Source organism: Mus caroli, unplaced genomic scaffold (assembly GCF_900094665.2).
Source record: "Mus caroli unplaced genomic scaffold, CAROLI_EIJ_v1.1 scaffold_14807_1, whole genome shotgun sequence".
NCBI classification, from domain to species: Eukaryota; Metazoa; Chordata; class Mammalia; order Rodentia; family Muridae; genus Mus; species Mus caroli.
This window is the reverse complement of record NW_018390610.1, coordinates 11,192-30,317: the sequence shown is the minus strand read 5'-3', so window position 1 is coordinate 30,317 and position 19,126 is coordinate 11,192. Positions and strand designations below refer to the sequence as shown.

The following is a 19,126-nucleotide window of genomic DNA, read 5'->3' as shown; positions in this document are numbered from 1 at the left end:
ATTAGGTCTCCAATTCCACAGGTTGTCAGCTATCTCAGGAATATCTCAGGAAGACAGGTTTAGTGTCTCCGTGGTCTTGGAGATGAGTAGCAGCAAGTGACAGAACAATAGATCCATCTAGGTCAGAAGGCTCCACTCAAGGTAGTCTCATTCACAGTGGCAGCAAGTTCTGAATCAGCCTGCTTCAAAGCTGGGGGAGGCTACAAGGATCCAGTGTGGAAGGTGACAGGGGAGAAGGACAGAAGGTCAGAAAATTGAACAAAGGTGTGTAGCAGTGGAAAATGGCAAACTCGGGGTAGCCATCAGGAAGTCACAGATTCCAGGAAAGCAAGAGTCTCCCAGGATCTAATGGGGATGGTGTCAGCTGAAATAGTCAACAAAGAGAGAACACCTGTAGAGACCATATCCAGAGGTTAGGCATGTCTAAAGGAAATAAAGTGTGGAACAGTGATTTAAGGAAATGACATACAGAGACTGTCCCACTTGAGGATCCATCTCATATGCATTTACCAAACCCACACAGTATTGCTGATGTCAAGAAGTTCTTGCAGACAGGAGACTGGGATGGTGGTCTCCTGGAAGACTCTGCCAGAGCCTGACCAAATCAGATGCAGATGCTTGAAGTGAACCATCAGAGTGATCAAGGGAACCCAATACAGGAATTAGGGAAAGGGCTGAAGGAGTTGAAGGGGTTTATACCCCACAGGAAGAACAATATCAACCAACCAGGTCCCCCAGAATTTCTGAGTACTAAACCACCACCAAAGAGTACACATGAAGGGGACCCATGACTCCATCTGCATATGTAGCAGAGGATGGACTTATGTGGCTCGAATGAGAGGGCCGACCCTTGGTCCTGTGAAGGCTCAGTTCTTCTCCATAGGGGAACGCTAAGGTGGTAAGGCAGGAGAGGGTGTGGGGGAGCACCCTTATAGAAACAGGATGAGTGGCAGATGGAATAGGGAACAATAAAAATAATTAAAAAAAAAAAGAGCGTTTGGAGTTTCTCCCTGGGCATTCTTGCTAAGGTCTGGATAATTAGTCTTTGTTCTGTCAGTAGTATTAACCCCCCAAATAACCCATTCCTATCACTGGGCCTCTCTGCTATTTGCATGAGGCCATATCACCAATGCTTTCATCAGCTGCTTCCTTCAAGAGAGATAAAGAGAGAACTTGTGCTGGGCAGGCTCCCTGTACATTTGTCTTATTCTAGATTTCTGTAAAGGCATTATGTATATAGTCTTTAGTGGATTTTATCACCTTCCTAATGTTGCATTTAAGAAAATTTGCTTGTACTTCAGCTGTGTTGGAATATGCTAGGGTTACTATAGTTGTATATCTGGGCTCCAGTGTTACCTTATTGCCCTGATTGTTTTTAATATTGTTATTATACTTGCCTCTAGTCATTTGGCTTTGGGATAATTTTAGAAGTTTAGGTGCAAGTTTCTGATTTTTTCTTTGACAAATGAGTTTTTTTTTAAGGTTTCTCTTTCTGCTTTAGTCTTTGTGAGTGGCCTGTTTTCTAGTGGCCAGAGTATCTTCAGATCTAATTAAGATTTGGGGTTTTTGTAGCCCGCAGGACCTCTGGGGCTCTCAAGTTCCCTCAGGGTTTCTAGGATTCAGAAAAATGCCATGGTCACTGGGGTTCTGGATACCAATGTGTCTTCAGGGGTTCTGGTTTGGTTTCTGGGTTTTCTAGTAATGATTTGTCCTCCATGAGGCTATCAGACTTCAGCTGGGATGTGGAGGCTCTGGAAGGTGCTACCATTAAAGAATTCTGGGTATAACATAAGGAGTTTTATTGGCCTGTGTACGTTATATTGACTGAAATTATTAGCATCAGTGTGTCTTACTGTATACAGGGAGTCTGGTGCCAGAGTTTTGGGCAACAATTTTTTTTCCCTACTTTAAAGTAGATTTCCCATTATTGGTGTATGCTCCATGCCCCCTGTTGGTGCAGTGCTGTTCTGCAAGCAGGTTTATGTCTGGGCTCACACTAAAGACCTCACACTGTGTCTTGCACAGTAATATGTAGCTGTGTCCTCAGTAGTCACAGAATTCAATTGCAGGAAGAACTGGTTCTTGGATGTGTCTCGAGTGATAGAGATTCGACTTTTGAGAGATGGGTTGTAGTTAGTGCTACCTCTGTAGTTTATGTAGCCCATCCACTCCAGTTTGTTTCCTGGAAACTGCCGGATCCAGTTCCAGTCATAACCACTTGTGATGGAGTAGCCAGTGACAGTGCAGGTGAGGGAAAGTGACTGAGAAGGTTTCACCAGGCCAGGTCCTGACTCCTGAAGCTGCACATCAGACAGGATACCTTCAGAGAAGATTCAATTCTGTTAATCACACATTTAAAAAATACATCATGGACACATGTATGAAATGTTAACACTCACCAGGAAAGGCTGTGAACAGGCACAAAAGAATCAGCACTCTCATCTTTTAGGCTACACCCCCTTATCTTCAGAGATCAGCCTCCACTGAGAGCGATGTGACTCCTACATCTAAGGAGGGGATTTAACTTAGAGCTAGATGATGCATTTGCATGTGGGAACCAGCCTTGCCTTCATAATTGGTGAGGTGGCTACAAACTGCACTTGGTTATTCAATTAGATCATCACTATCCCTGTTTCCTATGGTGAGAGTATGGCATAAGAAAGAATGAGGATAATAGCAATTATAGGAAACATATCTACATATGATCCCGCCATCTTGCCTAGACCAACCTCCTCACAGACACTTTTTTGGTCCTGTCAGTGCCAACTCTTTTTTCACACTTGGATTCCTGTTTTCTTGCTTTCTTTTTTTAAATTTAATTTTATTTGTAATTCATTTTTTACACTCCATAATCCATTCCCCACCCCTCCACATCCACCCTCTGATTGCTCCACATCCGACATCTTCTCCCAACCCCACCCTGTCTCCACGTGGATGCCCCCACTCCCCACCCCACCTGACCTCTAAACTCCCTGGGGCCTCCAGTCTCTTGAGGGTTAGGTGCATCATCTCTGAATGAACACAAACCTGAAGGTTTTCTGCAGTATGTGTGTTGGGGGCCCCAGATCAGCTGGTGTCTACTGTCTGTTTGGTGGTGCAGTGTTTGAAAGATCTCAGGGGTTCAGATTAATTAGGACTGCATGCTCTTCTTCAGAATCTCCCTTCTCCTCAGCTCCTTTCTGCTTTCCCTCATTCAACACCAAGGGTCAGCTGCTTCTGTCCATTGCTTGGGTGAAAATAACTGCATCTGATTCTTTCAGCTGCTTGTTGGAGTGCAGTCATGATAGATCCCTTTTTGTGAGCATTCCATAGCCTCAGTAATAGTGTGAATGGGGTTGAGGGCAGTAAGGGTTAGAGGGGAACCTGGTCTGATATTGGGTGAGGGAAAATGACTGAAGCCCTGAAGGCCAGCAGAAAGAATATAAACAGGCAATCTCAGGAAATAGAAAATTGGGGTGACCCCCCCCCCCAGAATGCACCAGAGACCTGGGAGAGACTACAAGGAATCATAGGGAGGGACTTTTGAAGAAATGCCCCACAGAAGGGAGAGGGAACTTATAGAAACCACCTCTAGTAGGAAGACAGGGCATCAAGTCAGGGATGGGTTTGGCATCCCACAGTCATATCTCTGATCCATAATTGTTCCTGTCTGAAAAAAATTACAGGGATGGAAATGGAGAGGATCCTGTGGAAAAGAAGGTCCAGCAATAGGCCCGGAGTGGGATCCAGCTCAAGAGAAGGTCCCAAGGTCCCACACTATTACTGAGGCTATAGAATACTCACACAACTTTTTCTTGCTTTCTTATTAGTATGTCCACTCTGTTACTAGTTTTCTTCTCTCTTCCCACTCATAATATGCATTTCCATCTTTCCTAAATCGTGGTACACTGTCTTATTATTGTTGCACAGATGATCTGGTAGTGTATTTCCAGTAGAGAGTCCTGACAATTCAGATTACATTTGTAATTTTACCATTTGGGAGACCATCCAGACAAATTCCAAAAGAACTTCAACAGGTTAAACCAATCATGCATTATGTTTCTGCTTTCACCAATTACTCATTAGCATTTTGTGTCATTTGTTTCCTTAATAAATGTCATTGGCTTGGATTAGATGAAATCTCAAACTACTGTCGTAATTTACATTTTCATGATCAACATTTTGAAAACATGTAAATATATTTAGTATTCTTTTTTATGCTCTTTTACATTTTACAACAAAACTGTAATTTTTCAAAATATCTCTGCTATCTGCCCATGGAATCAATCCATGATCGGCGTTTCAAAGGATGAGTGTGGAATTCAGTGGGTTGTGCAGACAAATCAGTTAATATCACATTGTGCCATTTTAAATCTAATCTTACTTTATATCAAGGATGGAATGTTCTCTCTCTCTGATTTATTACAGTCCGTCAGCTCCTGACTATCTGCCAGAGCATTTTGCAATGCTCTATCAATTTTTCTGAGGGTCAGAACAACATAAACACAGATTTAGGAGCATTGCAATGACTGTGTAGTATGGGAAGGGTTGGAATCTTCCTGATTATAATGTGCTCCTTTAAAATCCCAGCTCAGTAGAATTCTGACAAGATATCTCATTTTGTAAAGGATACTGTATGATGAAGCACCCATGGTTTACAGCAAGGGACTGTCTCTATATTACCTTAACAACAGAATGATAATCTCTGGGTCTTTGTCTAGTTATAAAATACCTGAGCCAATAGATTTTATAATCCCCCTACTTGCACTTCTATCATTTATCATAGTGTGTATGAGATCCACCCTACCAAAAGAGAAATGACAGACTATTAAAATAGCAAGGAGAAGTGGAATTGAATTTAGGAAAGAAACAGCAGTACACACAGGTAATCACCCACCTTCACACTGCTTTGTCTCCTGAAAGATGAGAGCTCCTATCCATGTCCACTGTGGGAAGTACATCTAGCGCATCAAACAATGAGACTACCTACTAGTGTGTCATTAAACATCCTAAATTTATTTTATTCTGAAAAACTCATTTGATGGACATTTTCCTAATGTGTGTATGGGTTTTTATAGAAAATGAAAGCAATCAAAGGTATTAGCAGATCTGTAAAGAAAGTGAGAGCTTTATTCATCTATGTTCAAAGCAGTGTTTCTGGAATTTGTAATTGTGTCCTTAATTTCAGCAGCAAAGGCAACATTTTATCAGTCTGCTTTCACATATTTCTAAATATTCCCTTATATTCCTAACAACATTTGAGACACACATTGCCTAAAATTTTTCTACTTTTGTATTACTTCAGTTACTCCCTATTTATGCTAGAATGGTGCAATGAGAATACCTGTTTAATCACATAACTAAAGGAATGCCAAAACCATGTGAGTCAGGAGTGAAAGATGCATTCCCTCCAGCCTGAGGAGGTAAGCTGTTGAGTGCAGCACATGTAATTGAGAACAAGTCTCTCCTATTTAAACCCCGAGTAAGAACTGACCATTAGACACTGCAGAGGAGAAAGTGTACTCCCAAGACAAGAACAATGTCCTATCCTTATAGGATGCACTGTAGGTTCAATGCATACAGGGTGAGTATCTCCCTCTTGCACAGATGACAAATCTCAGTCACAGAGGAAGGCAGAATACAACTGATTTGTTTGTGGAATTTAACATTAGTTATACTATATTCAACAATGCTATTTACAAACAAATATTCTGAGCATATTGTACCTTGGGATGGATTTTTCAGCACTTTACTGAAGGCCTCATAATGACCCTTGACCTGGACTATTAGAAGTGTATCTGGAATCCCTGGCATGAGTATCAATCATCAGAGAAATTTGGTAACACCTCCCTGCAACTTCATTTGTTTTTACAAACAATTGTTCATCTCATGCTGCCTCATCATGAGATCCTGGTACCCACAGGGGAGTCTCATCTGCCTTGTTAATGCTATGAGGTGTTTTTTTTTTTTTTTTTTTCTGAACAGAATATATCCTGTATTTAAACATGTCCATCAGAATTAGAGACAATTTTATTTGAAACCATTCAGGCAGAATATTTTTACCCGTCCCAATTCTATTCCACTTCTGTTGATCTGAACCTCCTTGTGAGCCCATGTCCTCTGCTGGCCATGAGCACACTTTGGAGAGTGTTGTGTCAGAGCTCCCAATTTACTTTCCTCACTGTATCTCTCACACAGCAACACACGGCTGTGTCCTCACTTCTTAGATTTGTTTATTTGTAGATACAATAAGCTCTTAGAATTGTTCCTGTAGAATGCAAATCTATCCTTCACGGACTCTGCATAGTTCTTACAGTTCAATAGTATTTTATATCTTCTGATAAATCTGGCCCCTTACCTGGGTCTTGGCGAATACAGTGCATCACTGAGGTGGGTTAAGTGTCTTCAGAAGAGAATTTAATGGACACTCCAGGCTATACAAAGCTGCCTTCAGATTCTACAAGTGGTACCTCATATGGTATGCCTGAAAACAGAAAGAATCATAGTCAGAAAATTGTTGCGTATATCTAAGTTCCATCTTATGTATGTCCTCTTACACAAACAGAGTCTCTTTTCTGTTCATTACCTTTTAAAAAGCAACAAGGAAAACCCAAATAATTCCCAACTCCATGGTGAGTAGTCTATTTTCAGTAATAGTCACTAAAAAGGAAGACCTGGCTGGAATCCATGGCTCAGCTTTTTTTGCCACAGGTGAGATGTAGCACTGGGCTGGTTTTGATAAGTAGCAGAAGCCCCTTTCTATATCACTAGTAAGCTCCAGGGTAGAAATCTCTGAGAAGACAGTGGGCCGAGAAGATGCAAGGGTCATTTCAGCCATTGACGATTATGATAATTATATGTAGTTAGGTCATGTGTTTTTTTAAAAATATGAAACTTAAATAGCATTACACACTGCAATATTTCCAGATCAAGCTCAGGTCTGGAGTATCATCCCCAGTGTCTGGATTTGTGCTTCTCCATGTTTTGTACAGCTTCTTCCTGAGACAATACTTGGTCAGACTCAGACTTGTCTAAGGAAGTTCTAAAATCCCCCTCAACATAATGGGAAAGCTTTTGATTATGGTTCATTTCAGTTCATGAAAACATGAATACATATTTTATTTGTCGCAAATATTCCTGACATCAGACTTCACATTTATAATCTCACATTCTAAGCATCCATACACATGGTACAGTGTATAACTATAACATAGTCACATATTTTATCCTGAACACATTCACAATACATGAGGTTATATATCCTTATGATCTTAAATTTAATTGCTCTGGTGATGAAGACATTGATTCTGTGCTATGCTATTTTTGGAGTCACATTTTTTTATATAAATAACTTTTGTTTTTTCAACTGCTTTTGAATCAGTAATATCTAGCAGTTTTAGTAATTTATATGATGTAGACCTTATTCCCTGGACTAGGAAGGATACTATTGGTGGAAAGAATCAATATAATGCATATAGATCAACACAAACATAAAATTTTATTTTATTTCTCATGACTCTGTGCCCACTGGCTGCCAACCAGAAATTCAGAGGACCTGATAGCTGCTGAGCTCATGATATTGGATGTGTTTGAGATTCCAAATAAGTGATAGGTGCTGGAAGCTCCTGGGATATCTATGAGTCTCACAAATTAAACCTTTCATTTGATAAGTTTCCTTGGTTATTGTGTTTTATAACAGCGAAAGAAAAGAAATCATAATAAGATTTTTCTGAGTTCATGTTGCAGAAATCATGAAAGATTATATTGTCTCACTAGGTTAAGCAGGGCATATAACATATAACAGAGTTATCTTCCAGACCACATAGATTATTGCTACATCCACTCCAGTAGTGACCCATATGACAGGCCGAAAAGCCTGGATGCGGTCCAAAGGTGAAAAGTTCACGGAAACTTAGTCTCCTAGAACCGTGGCATCCTGTATAATGAATGCTCCAATGTCTTTGCTTTAGTCAGTAAACAGATCTATGTGCTTTCCCTCAATATTGCTTTATTATAAGTGCCTCTAAGGATTGATTTTGACATATAGCTAAGTTAGATTCCTCACCAGTCCTTGAGCTAACCATGGGCTTTGAATTCAGTAAGAATGTTGCCTATTTAGTGACATTCAGATTTGCCTCTAGTATTGTAAGAGAGATAGTGAAAGAAATCAGGCATTACTATCTACTACCTGGAGTTAGAAATCTCAGGGCAAGGTTAGCAAAGTATACTTAGAATCTTCATTACAGTCAGGTATGGCAGACTACATTACTTATTAGGAGAAAGTACCCCAACACAATCACTTAGAATAATAGCCAAGTTACTCCCATTTGCAGGAATTTACCATTACCTAGGAAGAAGGAAGGTTGTGGTCTAAGGAGGAACCAGAGTAGATACTATAGATAGCTGAGTTACACCCATACACAGGAATTTACAGTGGCCTAGGGGGAAGGTAGACTATGCAATAGACTAGAATTGGAACTATGGCAAGGACATCAAGCCCCTGCCCCTGGTTTCTAAGAATAAGCTGACCTTAGGTGGGGCTACTCTTGATCCCAGTTGTTAACATTGATTTTTATCCCAGTTGGTTCATGTTAGCTTTTTGTATGCACTTGTCTGTTTTGTGAAAAAGTCACTTATAAGACTGGTGCTCTCTTTGAGACATTACATTCAGATACCACACTCTCTCTGTGTCATGTTTGTCACCACCTTCTTGCCAATTCCATTGCCCACCTGTCCGGAACTCTGAGTATTCCTGTGGATTGAGGGGGCCCCGACTGAGGCTGGTCTGCAGCATATTACTTTTTGTTTTTGTTTTTTTTTAATTTAATTTGAATTATTTTAATTATTATTCTTTAATCTTTTTTACTGTCGAGTCATTTTCCCCACTCCCGGTCAGTTCTTCAACTGTTCCTCAACCCCATACTTCCTCCCTCTCATATCCAAGAGAATGTACCCTACCACCCCACCCCAAAAGACATCATCACTCCCTCAGGCCTCACCTCCCACTTTCTTGCTCAGGAGCATCTTCCATGCAAAAATGACTCCCCAGGACAAGGTTGAAGGACCAGTGCTAAGAAGCAGCCATGCACTTCCCATAGTAGCTTTCTTCTGTGCATATGTGTCCTGGAGCTGCTCCTTTTCTTTGTGTCTTCTCCATGCTGTGAGACTCATAGAGTCTCCAATAGCTGATTGTGAGTATCCACTTATGTGTTTGCTAGGCCCCAGTCTAGTCTCATAAGAGACAGCTATATCAGGGTCCTTTCAGCAAACACTTGCTAGTGTATGCAATGGGGTCATCATTTGGAGGCTAGTTATGGGATGGATCCCTGGATATGGCAGTCTCTAGATGGCCTACCCTTAAGAACAAATTTGGGTCAGATCTTCTGATTGTGGCATGGCAACCTCATGCCTCCATTTTATGCTCTGTCTCTCTACTGGAGATAGCCTCTACAAGTTCCCTCTCCCAACTGTAGGGGGTATCATCTGAGTTCTCTACCTTTGTGTGTTAAACTTATTTAACCTCCCAGGTCTTGGATACATCCAAGTGGGTACCACTCACCTCCTACCTACTGAGGTTGCCTGTTTTCATTCTTTCTTCTTGCCCTCAAGACTTCATTCCTGTTCACCCCAATACCTGATCAGGTATCGACTTTCCCCTCCCTGTTCCCTCTCCCATGCAGATCTCTCCCTCACTCTGCCATCATGATTGCTTTCTTCTCCCTCCCAAGTATGATTGAGGCATCCTCACTTGGGCCCTTTTGCTTGTTAACATTCTTGAGATCTAATCATGGGGGAATCACCATCCCTGACCTCACACTATAATATAGAACGATAGTGATAAAAACTGCAGGGTATTGGTACATAGACAGAAAGCTTGATCAATGGAATAGAATTGAAGACCAAGAAATAAAACTACACACATGTGAAAACTATATCTTTGACAAAGAAGGCAATATACATAGTTGAAAAAGAAAGAATCTTCAATAAGTGGGGCTGGCCTAACTGACCGTGTGTATGGAGAAAAATTAAAATAGATCCATATTTGTCACTTTGCACCAAGCTCAAATCCAAGTGTATCAAGAACCTCCACATAAAACCATATATGCTGAATCTAATAGAAGAGAAAATGCTGAAGAGTCTGGAAATCATTGGTGTGATGTGGGTGAGGGGAGGAGAAGGGAGGAGAGGGGAAATTTCCTAAACAGACCTCCAACAGAGCAGGCTTTAAGAGCAAGAATTGATAAATGGAACTTCATGAAACTGAAAGTCATCTGTAGTGAAAAGGAAATAGTCAATAGGACAAATCACTAACCTACAGAAAAAAAAAAGAGCTATAAATTCAAAATATGTAGAGAATCAGAAGTAACCTCCTTATAAACAAGTTTTGGAGATTAACTGGCATAAGAAGAATTCTCTTAATATACTTGTGGTGGGTATTACTTCATGCTTTCCCTAGACTTTCTATGCCCTAAGAGGTATTCTTTTCCTAGAATTTAGGAAAACATAAAGACAAAAAAAGAGGAGTTGCTTTTACAAGGATGCCTGGAGCCTGTTAGTAGTTTATGCCATATTCCTAAACACATACACACTTATTGAAGCTGTTTTAGTGATCAGAATCTAGTAACCAAATGTACTGCTCAAGAACTAGTTCTTGCCTCTTCAGGGCTGTTTCCAGGACTGTCCATCTAACTCTTCCATTTTCATGGAAAGCATTATATTCATGGGTGGCTTGTAATCTAAGACATCCAGATACCCAAGGCACACCTGCATCAGATCCAACAAAACTAGATAAATAGACTCTCTCATACTTCACACCAAATATTAGTTTAAGGATTTGGAACATGTGGGTCCTCCCTCTGCTTGGGGCTAGGTATGCTGGGAGAGGTGGAGGTGGGGGAGTTTGCATGCAATCCCACGGAATCACCAATCAGGCATTGGACTATGAAAAGCCATGGGATTCAACTCCCTGGGTGAGGGAGGCAGAGCCTGGCATCTCCATGGAACTGTCAGAGTCTGGCTCTGACTCTCAGGCACCACAGATGATGCTGGGCATCACGGAAGAACTGGTTTTGGGGTTCCTGTGTTGCTCAAAGGTCAGGGACAACAGGTTATTGCTCTAGGCTATCCCAGACACTGCTGTATGTAAACCTGAGGATGGGTGGGGTCCATAGGGAAAATTCTGTCCCATGGCACAGAGGAAAGGGGTAGGAGGAGAGAGCTCTGGCAGGTTACCACAGGGAGGAGAGAGTCTCTGGCTTGCTCAATAAGCAGCTAACTCAGCAGGGTACTTGGTTTGGCTGGAGGCTGTGGCTGGAGTGCAGAGAGGGCTCCTGTTGGGAGGCTAGATGCACAGGACTTTAGAGGGACACCTGCTCCATTGCTCCAGCACAGTGGTTCCTGATGAGTAGAGATGGTCCATGGGTATATAAAAGAAAAGCAGATCACAGGCCAATTATTACTATTTGACAGAGCAATTTACTTTGAGGTGCCTAGAGGTACTGGAGACACAGGCCTCAAGGATAATTTCTTCATTCCTACCTTGCCCATCTACTCCAAGAAAAATAAGAAATGACACATGTCAGTCAACATAGACATTGCTCTGTAAATATCGCTTCTTTGTTCATTTACCACACTATGCCATCTTCCCATGTTCATTTTGCCCTGTTGATTCAGAGGCATGGCTGTCTTTAGAGAATCCTTAAAGCTGATTAAAATCTGTGGGTATTTCCTCACTGGGTGGATGTCCATTACTTGAGATCTTGTTTCTTTTTTATGCCTGATCTTTGGGCTATGGGTATCATTGGTGAATATAGGTCTCAGCGGAGTAGAGTCAGGTGCTCAGTGCAAATTCTGAGGGACTCACATCACTTTGTGTGTGTGGTGCCTCCTTGTATAGTATACCATGAGTTTATTTCAGACATTGTATCTCCTCTTTGTTTTGACTCAGATTTCCTAATGATCAGACAAAACTTTGCCAAAATATTACAGAATTGAATGTGACACTTATATACTATAAGACCACTTGCTCTGCTGATTTTAGACTGAATACTTGGGTGATGCATTGTGTTTCAGGATCTGTATTTGAGTTATCCCACTGACACTACAGGATATTACAGGATTTGTGATAATACGGGAAAATATCACAAAACACAGACCACAATCTAATGGTGCAGGTCCAGGTGTGTTATATACAAAAATTTCACTTCTCTTCTATGACAGAGGTATATTTTTCTGTGGCAATTTTTAAAAAAATGTAGTTATCTATATGAACACTTACAGATTTATTAAATATGTTTTTAATTCAAATACTAAATAATGTATTTGCTTGCAGAAAATATTCCTTATTTTAAGGCAATAACCACTAACCACAGAGAACTTGTACATCAGCCATACACACCTGACTCCAGGAAATCCCTTGCTGTATTGTAGAGTAGAAGGAAAGTTTTCATGAGACATAGTCTCTTATATTACTCTGTCTCATTTCCTAGACATCATAACAAGTGCTTGATGTAAGCAGTCTAGAATGTGCTCCAACAAACATAAATCTATACGGGAGAAGGATAATAGCAATCAAGTGTGGAATTAATATTTTAGTGTGTCTAATACTGCCATGCCAAGTTCAGCTAAGTTTCAAAATGCTGTATATATATATATATATATATATATATATATATATATATTCTTAACACCAGAGAGATGGTTCATCTGCTAATATATTAGTTCACAATAAAAAGGACAATCTTGAGAAACATAGTGAAAAATAAACATTTTGGAATTGATCAAAACATATTATTTCATGATCAGAGAGTGAGATTCCCTCTAAGCCTTGCTTCTATTAGTAAGATGAGAAACACAGTCAAAACAAAACCAAAAATAAATAAATAATAACAAAGTCAATCAATCAAACAAACAAAACAAAACACCTCTTTTCTTTTTTTGTTCTTAAGTATCATTGCAGTCAGGGTGCAATTCAGAGTGAATTCAGGTGAGGCAGGAGTAACTCATTTGTGGATGTTCTTGAGATGTAGATCCATGTGGGGAGCTTCGTTTGTTTTAATACATGGGGAAGGTGGGTAGTGACTCCCTTTTGTTAATACAGTGTAGGCATCTTTGTCTTTGTCTTCCTATAGTGTGATTCTGGAATAAGAGAACATGAGGACAGTATGCATCACAGGGAACACTTCTTGGCATGACCTTACTTCTACCTTCTAGTCCAATGTCACCACTGACATTTTTCCACAACTGTATTTTTAATGTCTCTGATCAGTGACAACCTTCTCCTGATAAGAGAGCAGGTTTCCAGTTCTGTTCCACTCAGATAAAAAAAATCCCTTTATTCTGAAGTACTGTTTATTGTAGTTACTGAGGTATGTTTCTTATATGCAGCACAATGAAGGATATTCTTTATGTATCTATTCTGTTAGTCTGTGTCATTTTTATTGGTTAATTGTGAAAATTGATGTTGAGAGATATTCATGACCAATGATAGCTAGTTCCTGTTATTTTCATGTTGGAGGTGTTAGTGTGTGTTTGCTTGTGTGTCTCTCTCTGAGTATGCTTATGTGTGTGTGTGTTTGTGAGACAGAGAGAGAGAGAGAGAGAGAGAGAGAGAGAGAGAGAGAGAGAGAGAGAGAGAGGCAGAAAAAGAAATTCTCTTATTTTGGATTTTGCTGTGAAATTATTCACTTCTTCTGTTTTCTTAAGTATAGTGACCTTCCTTGTGTTAGAGTTTTTACAACCACTCTACAAATCAGTTGCACAATTTCTCAGAAAATTTGGAATAATTATACCTGAAGTCCAAGCATAAACCCAATGGATGCTCCACCACACAACACAAGTTGAGCACAAGACCATCTATGTTCATAGCAGTTTTATTCGTAATACCCAGAAATTGAAACCAATACACATGCCCCTCAACTGAAGATTGATTACTTGAAATGTGTTTCATTTGCAAAATGGAATACTACTCAGATATTCAAAACATGGCATTGCAAATTTTGCAGGCAAAAAATTGAACTAGAAAATATCATTCTGAGTGAGGTAGCCCAGACCCAAAAGGTTATGCTTTTAATTTACTCACTTATAAGTAGATGTTAGCCATAAAATACACATGTCATGGTATATTCCACAGGACTAATGAAGCTAAACAAGAAGGAAAGCCCAAGTGAGGAAGCTTAAACATCAATTAGAAATGAGAATAAAATAATCATAAGTGGCAAATGGATGGAGTAAACTTGGAGGGAGAGGAGATGGGGAGGGAAATGGGGGTGTTCAGGATCAACTCTGGGGAAGGCCAGTGAGAAGGCTTGATCTCCCTTGCTAGTGGGTTGGTATGATTATCATAGTACAAAAGGCCACCCTACCAAAAGCAATCTACAGATTCAATGTAATTCCAATCAAAATTCCAACACAACTCTTCAAAGACATGAAAAGAGCAATTCTCAATTTCTTTCAGAAAACCAAAAAGCCAAAATAGCAAAAACAGTTCTTAACAATAAAATAATTTCTGAGGGATTCTCTATCCCTGATCAAGCTGTACGAGAGAGCAATAGGGATAAGAACTTCACAGTACTGGACAGAGACAGACAGGTTGATCAATGGAATAGAATTGAAGACCCAAAAATAAAGCCACACACTTATTGTCACTTAAGTCTCTGACAACGAATCCAAAAATGTACAATGGAACATAGAAAGCATCTTCAATAAATACTGTTGGTCTAACTGGCAGTCGGTATGTAGAAAAATGAAAGTAGATCCATATTTGTCAATTGCACAAAGTTCAAATCCAAGTTGATCAAGGACTTCAACATAAAGCAGATACACTGAATCTAATAAAAATGAATTTGGGCAAGCAACTCGAACTCATGGACAATAGAGGGAATTTAATAAACAGAACTCTACTGACTCAGGCCCTAAGACCGAGAATTGACGAATGGAATCTCATGATACTAAAAAGATTCTGTTCAACATTGGATAGTCAATAGGACAAATCAGCAACCCACAGGTTGGGAAAAAATCTTCAGGAACCTCCCATCAGATAAAGGGCCAATATCCAAAATTTAAAAAGACCTCAAGAAGCTAACCTCCAAAATTCCAAACAATCCAATAAAAAAATGGGGTATAGAACTTAACAAAGAATTTACAAGAGAGGAATATCTATTGGCAGAGAAGCATTGAAGAAATGTTCAAAGTACTTAGTGATCAGAGAAATGCAAATGAAAATGACACTGAGCTTGTACTTTACAAAAATCAGAATGGCTAAGAACAAAACCTCAGGTGACAGCACTTGTTGGCAAGGATGTCTTGAAAGAGGAATACTGCTCCATTGATGGTGCTATGGCAAACTGATTCAACCACTCTGGAAATTGATCTAGAGGCCCTTCAGAAAAATTGAAATAGATCTACATGAAAACCCAGCTATACCACTCGTTTTGTTGTTGTTGTTTTTTTTTTTGAGACAGGGTTTCTCTGTGTAACCTTGGCTGTCCTGGAACTAACTCTGTAGACCAGGCTGGCCTCGAACTCAAAAATCTGCCTGCCTCTGTCTCCCAAGTGCTGGGATAAAAGGCGTGCGCCACCACTGCCCGGCTCAGCTATCCCACTCTTAAGCATATCTGATGTTCCATATCACAAGGGCACATGTGTACTATGTTCATAGTTGCCTTATTTGAGATAGTGAGAAGCTGAAAACATTTCAGATGTCCCACAATGGAAGAATTGATACAATAATTTGTTATTTGGTTTATTTACAAAATGGAATGCTCTTTAGCTACTGAGAATGAGGGTATCATGAGTTTTGCAGGTAAAGAGAAGGAACGGGATAATATCATCCTGAGTGAGGTACCTCAGACTCAAAAGGACATGCATGGTATGTATTCAATAATGGGTGAATATTAGCCAAAAAATGTACAGAATACCCAGGATACAGTTCACAGAATTCAAGAACGTAAGCAAAATTAAGTTTCCAAGTGAAAATGCCTCAATCACACTTGGTAGGGAGAAGAAACTTATCATGGGATACAGAGGAAAAGAGAGACCTGAGTGGAAGAGGGGACAGTTAGGGGAAAAGGAAAACATGATCAGTTATTTGGGGTGCAGAACTGAAGCCCTGAGGGCCATCAGAAACAATGGTAACAGGCAACCTGGGGAGGTATAAGGTGGGGGGACCTATAGAAAGTACAAAATGTCTGAAGGGCGAGAGACTCTCAGTTCTCAAAAGGAGGTACCTTAGATGAAATCCCCAATAGTGACGAGTGCCCTAGTAGAAAGACAGGTCATCAAGTGTAGGAATGGTTTTGCCATCCTACAGTCAAAATCTCTGACCCATAATTGTCCCTGCCAAAAAGAAATGCAGAGGCAAAATGGAGAAAAGGCTGAAGAAAAAAAAAAAAAAAAACAAAAACCAGTGACAGGCACAAATTGGGATTCATCTCAAGGTCAGGCTACAAGGTCTGACACTATTACTGTTGGTGCTGTGGTGTGTTGGCCCTAGGTGTCTCAGACACTGAGCCACAAATCAGGCAACTTACACTAGATGGTCCAAGTGCCCTGACACATATAGAGCAGAGGAATTACAGGTCTGGCCAAAGTGAGAGAAGATGCATCTAACCCACAAGAGACTTGAGACCCCAGGGAGTTGGGAGTCCTTGCAGGTTGGGAACATCCTTTTGGACATGGGGAAGGAGGAATGGGATGAGGAAATGTCAGAGGGTAGACTTGGCGGGGAATAATGAATGGACTGTAAAAAATAATTAAAGATAATTTTAAAAAGTATATTTGATATGAAAATTATAATATTCAAAGAGAAGATCTGTTGCTTCCATGTCCAATGGCTAATGTAACACACAATTATTGAAAATGTTAATAAAGTAGTACATGAGCCATATTCCATGCAATTTAGTTATGTTTCTCTATGTTTAGTATCTTCAGTTTAATCAAAATAAATAAATCGGCCGGGCGTGGTGGCGCACACCTTTTATCCCAGCACTTGGGAGGCAGAGGCAGGTGGATTTCTGATTTCGAGTCCAGCCTGCTCTACAAAGTGAGTTCCAGGACAGCCAGGGATACACAGTGAAACCCTGACTCGAAAAACCAACCAACCAACCAACCAAACAAACAAACAAACAAACAAACAAATCATTTAAGTTATACAAATTATAAAAATTATTTCAGTATTTTATACACTAACTTTTTTATTTACTATTTTTATTATAATACACTAATATTCTTACATAAAGTTATATAAAACCCTACAATGAACAATGATAAAGGTCATGGAGTATAAAACTGAATTATCCTAAAGAAGAGGAGATCCTATCTGAAATGTGATGTGCACAGTCCTCAGGGAGAAGAGTGGAGGTTTAGGACATACTAGGATTGATGATCCATTCATCCCCATCTCCCTCTGGATTTTCCTTCAAATATAAATGCTACCAAGAAATCTGACCAAGACTCTACCTTGAATCTCAAACAGACAGACAGACAGACAGACAGACAGACAGACAGACAGACAAACAAAGAGGGTGTGGTAGGTTGTATATACTTGAACGTTTGGAAGTGAGAGTATTAAGAGTGTGGCCTTACCGAGGCAGGTATAGCCTGTTTGGAGGAAGTGTGTCACTGTGGTGGAGTGTTTGTGTGCTCCCCTCTGAAGCTCAAGCCCTAACAGTATGGAAGAGACACCTCTCCAGGTTGCCTGCAGAAAACAGTCTCCTTCTGCAAGTCTTCAGTTCAAGATGTAAAACTTCAGTTCTTCCAGCACCATGTCTGTCTGCCAGTTGTCACGCTTCTTATCAGGATGACACGAGAATGAACCAGTGAAACTGCAATCTAGACCTGCGTAAATGTTTTAATTTATAAGAGTTGTCCTGATGGCGGTGTCTTATGGAAGGGGTGAATCCCTAACTACAACACAGGGATATCCTTGAGCTTCCTCTTGGGATTTCAGTGATGAAGACTGAAACATTTATGACCTCACAGTTGTCTTTTTGCATTTTCTTCATTTGAGACGCTGCCTCTTTTTTTTTTTTTTTTAATTATGGCAGAAATATAAGAAATGTCTTAAGCACATCAGTTTCCTCCAAAACAAACATCCTTAAAGATTTTCTGAGAAACTATGGTGAAAGAAAGGCACTCGAGGAACCTGAGAAGCACGCCCTATTATATGTTTATAACCTGGTCTGAACCAGTGTTCTGCATGGACTGGACACCCCCTGGTGGTTCAGAGTGGCCTAACAGTGAGGTTTATGTCTAGTTTCACAGGGAAGTCCATTCATTGTGTATCTCATACAGAAATAAGTGGCTGTGTCCTCAGATCGCATATTGCTCATCTGCAGGTACAGGGTGCTCTTGGCATTGTCTCTGAAGATAGTGAATCGATCCTTTATGGATGGTGCATAGTTTATTGCACTGCCATCAGAATTAATGTCTCCAATCCACTCCAGGGCCTTCCCAGGTGTCTGTCGAACCCAGCTCATCCAGAAGCCACTAAAAGTGAACCCTGAGCCTTCACAAGAGAGTCCCCGTGAGCCCCCAGGTAGCACCAAGCCTCCTCCAGTCTCCAACAGCTGAACTTCACACTGGACATCTGTAAGCACAGAAAAGGCTGTTCAATAAATTGCCAAACATGCCCCTTGTTCCTCATATTCATGTCAACTCACATATTCAGCATCTATTGCTCTTCAAAAAATTTTTTACCTTTTAAAAGAGCAAAAATGAAAATTAAGCTCAGTTCCTACTCCATGTTGATAAGTGAGTAAGACGTCTTGGGAACCAGAGCCAAGCTCCTCTGTCTGAACTGCAAGGATAGGTTGGTCTGCTTTTCATGAGTAGAAAGAGGCTCTATTTGCATGTCTTCCTGCTACACAGCATGATATAGAGTGGGAGCCAAGAGGGGAGAAGTTTGTAAATGTGCTGGACAAGTCAGATTTTGATGTTAATGTTGGAAAAATTATTATTATATTTCATCATTTTCCTTGGGAAAAACTGATTAATTATCATCTAATTTCTTTTATACTTGCACATAAAAGTTGTGTTAGTTCAACTCAATTTTTTTCATTTCCTGGGTTGCAAAAGGGTGTGACATTGGTTTGTAAAATGCTCATTTCTTTAAGATTTTGATCCATTTGCCTATTCACTGATGAATATG

The 19,126-nt window shown here is 40.2% G+C and overlaps 1 pseudogene and 1 gene segment (V, D, J or C); both read right to left on the bottom strand.

The window, feature by feature from the left end:
* Positions 1-1,991: 1,991 nt before the first annotated feature.
* On the bottom strand, positions 1,992-2,497 carry LOC110288734. The segment is given in 2 exon segments: positions 1,992-2,320; positions 2,400-2,497. Coding segments are annotated over 2 exon segments (372 nt in total).
* A 15,712-nt stretch (positions 2,498-18,209) lies between these two features.
* LOC110288732 lies at positions 18,210-18,721 on the bottom strand (annotated as a pseudogene). Its single transcript, XR_002377298.1, has 2 exons — positions 18,676-18,721; positions 18,210-18,565 (listed from the first exon to the last, which is right to left on the bottom strand). The product of XR_002377298.1 is annotated as an Ig heavy chain V region 441-like (transcript).
* Positions 18,722-19,126: the final 405 nt, after the last annotated feature.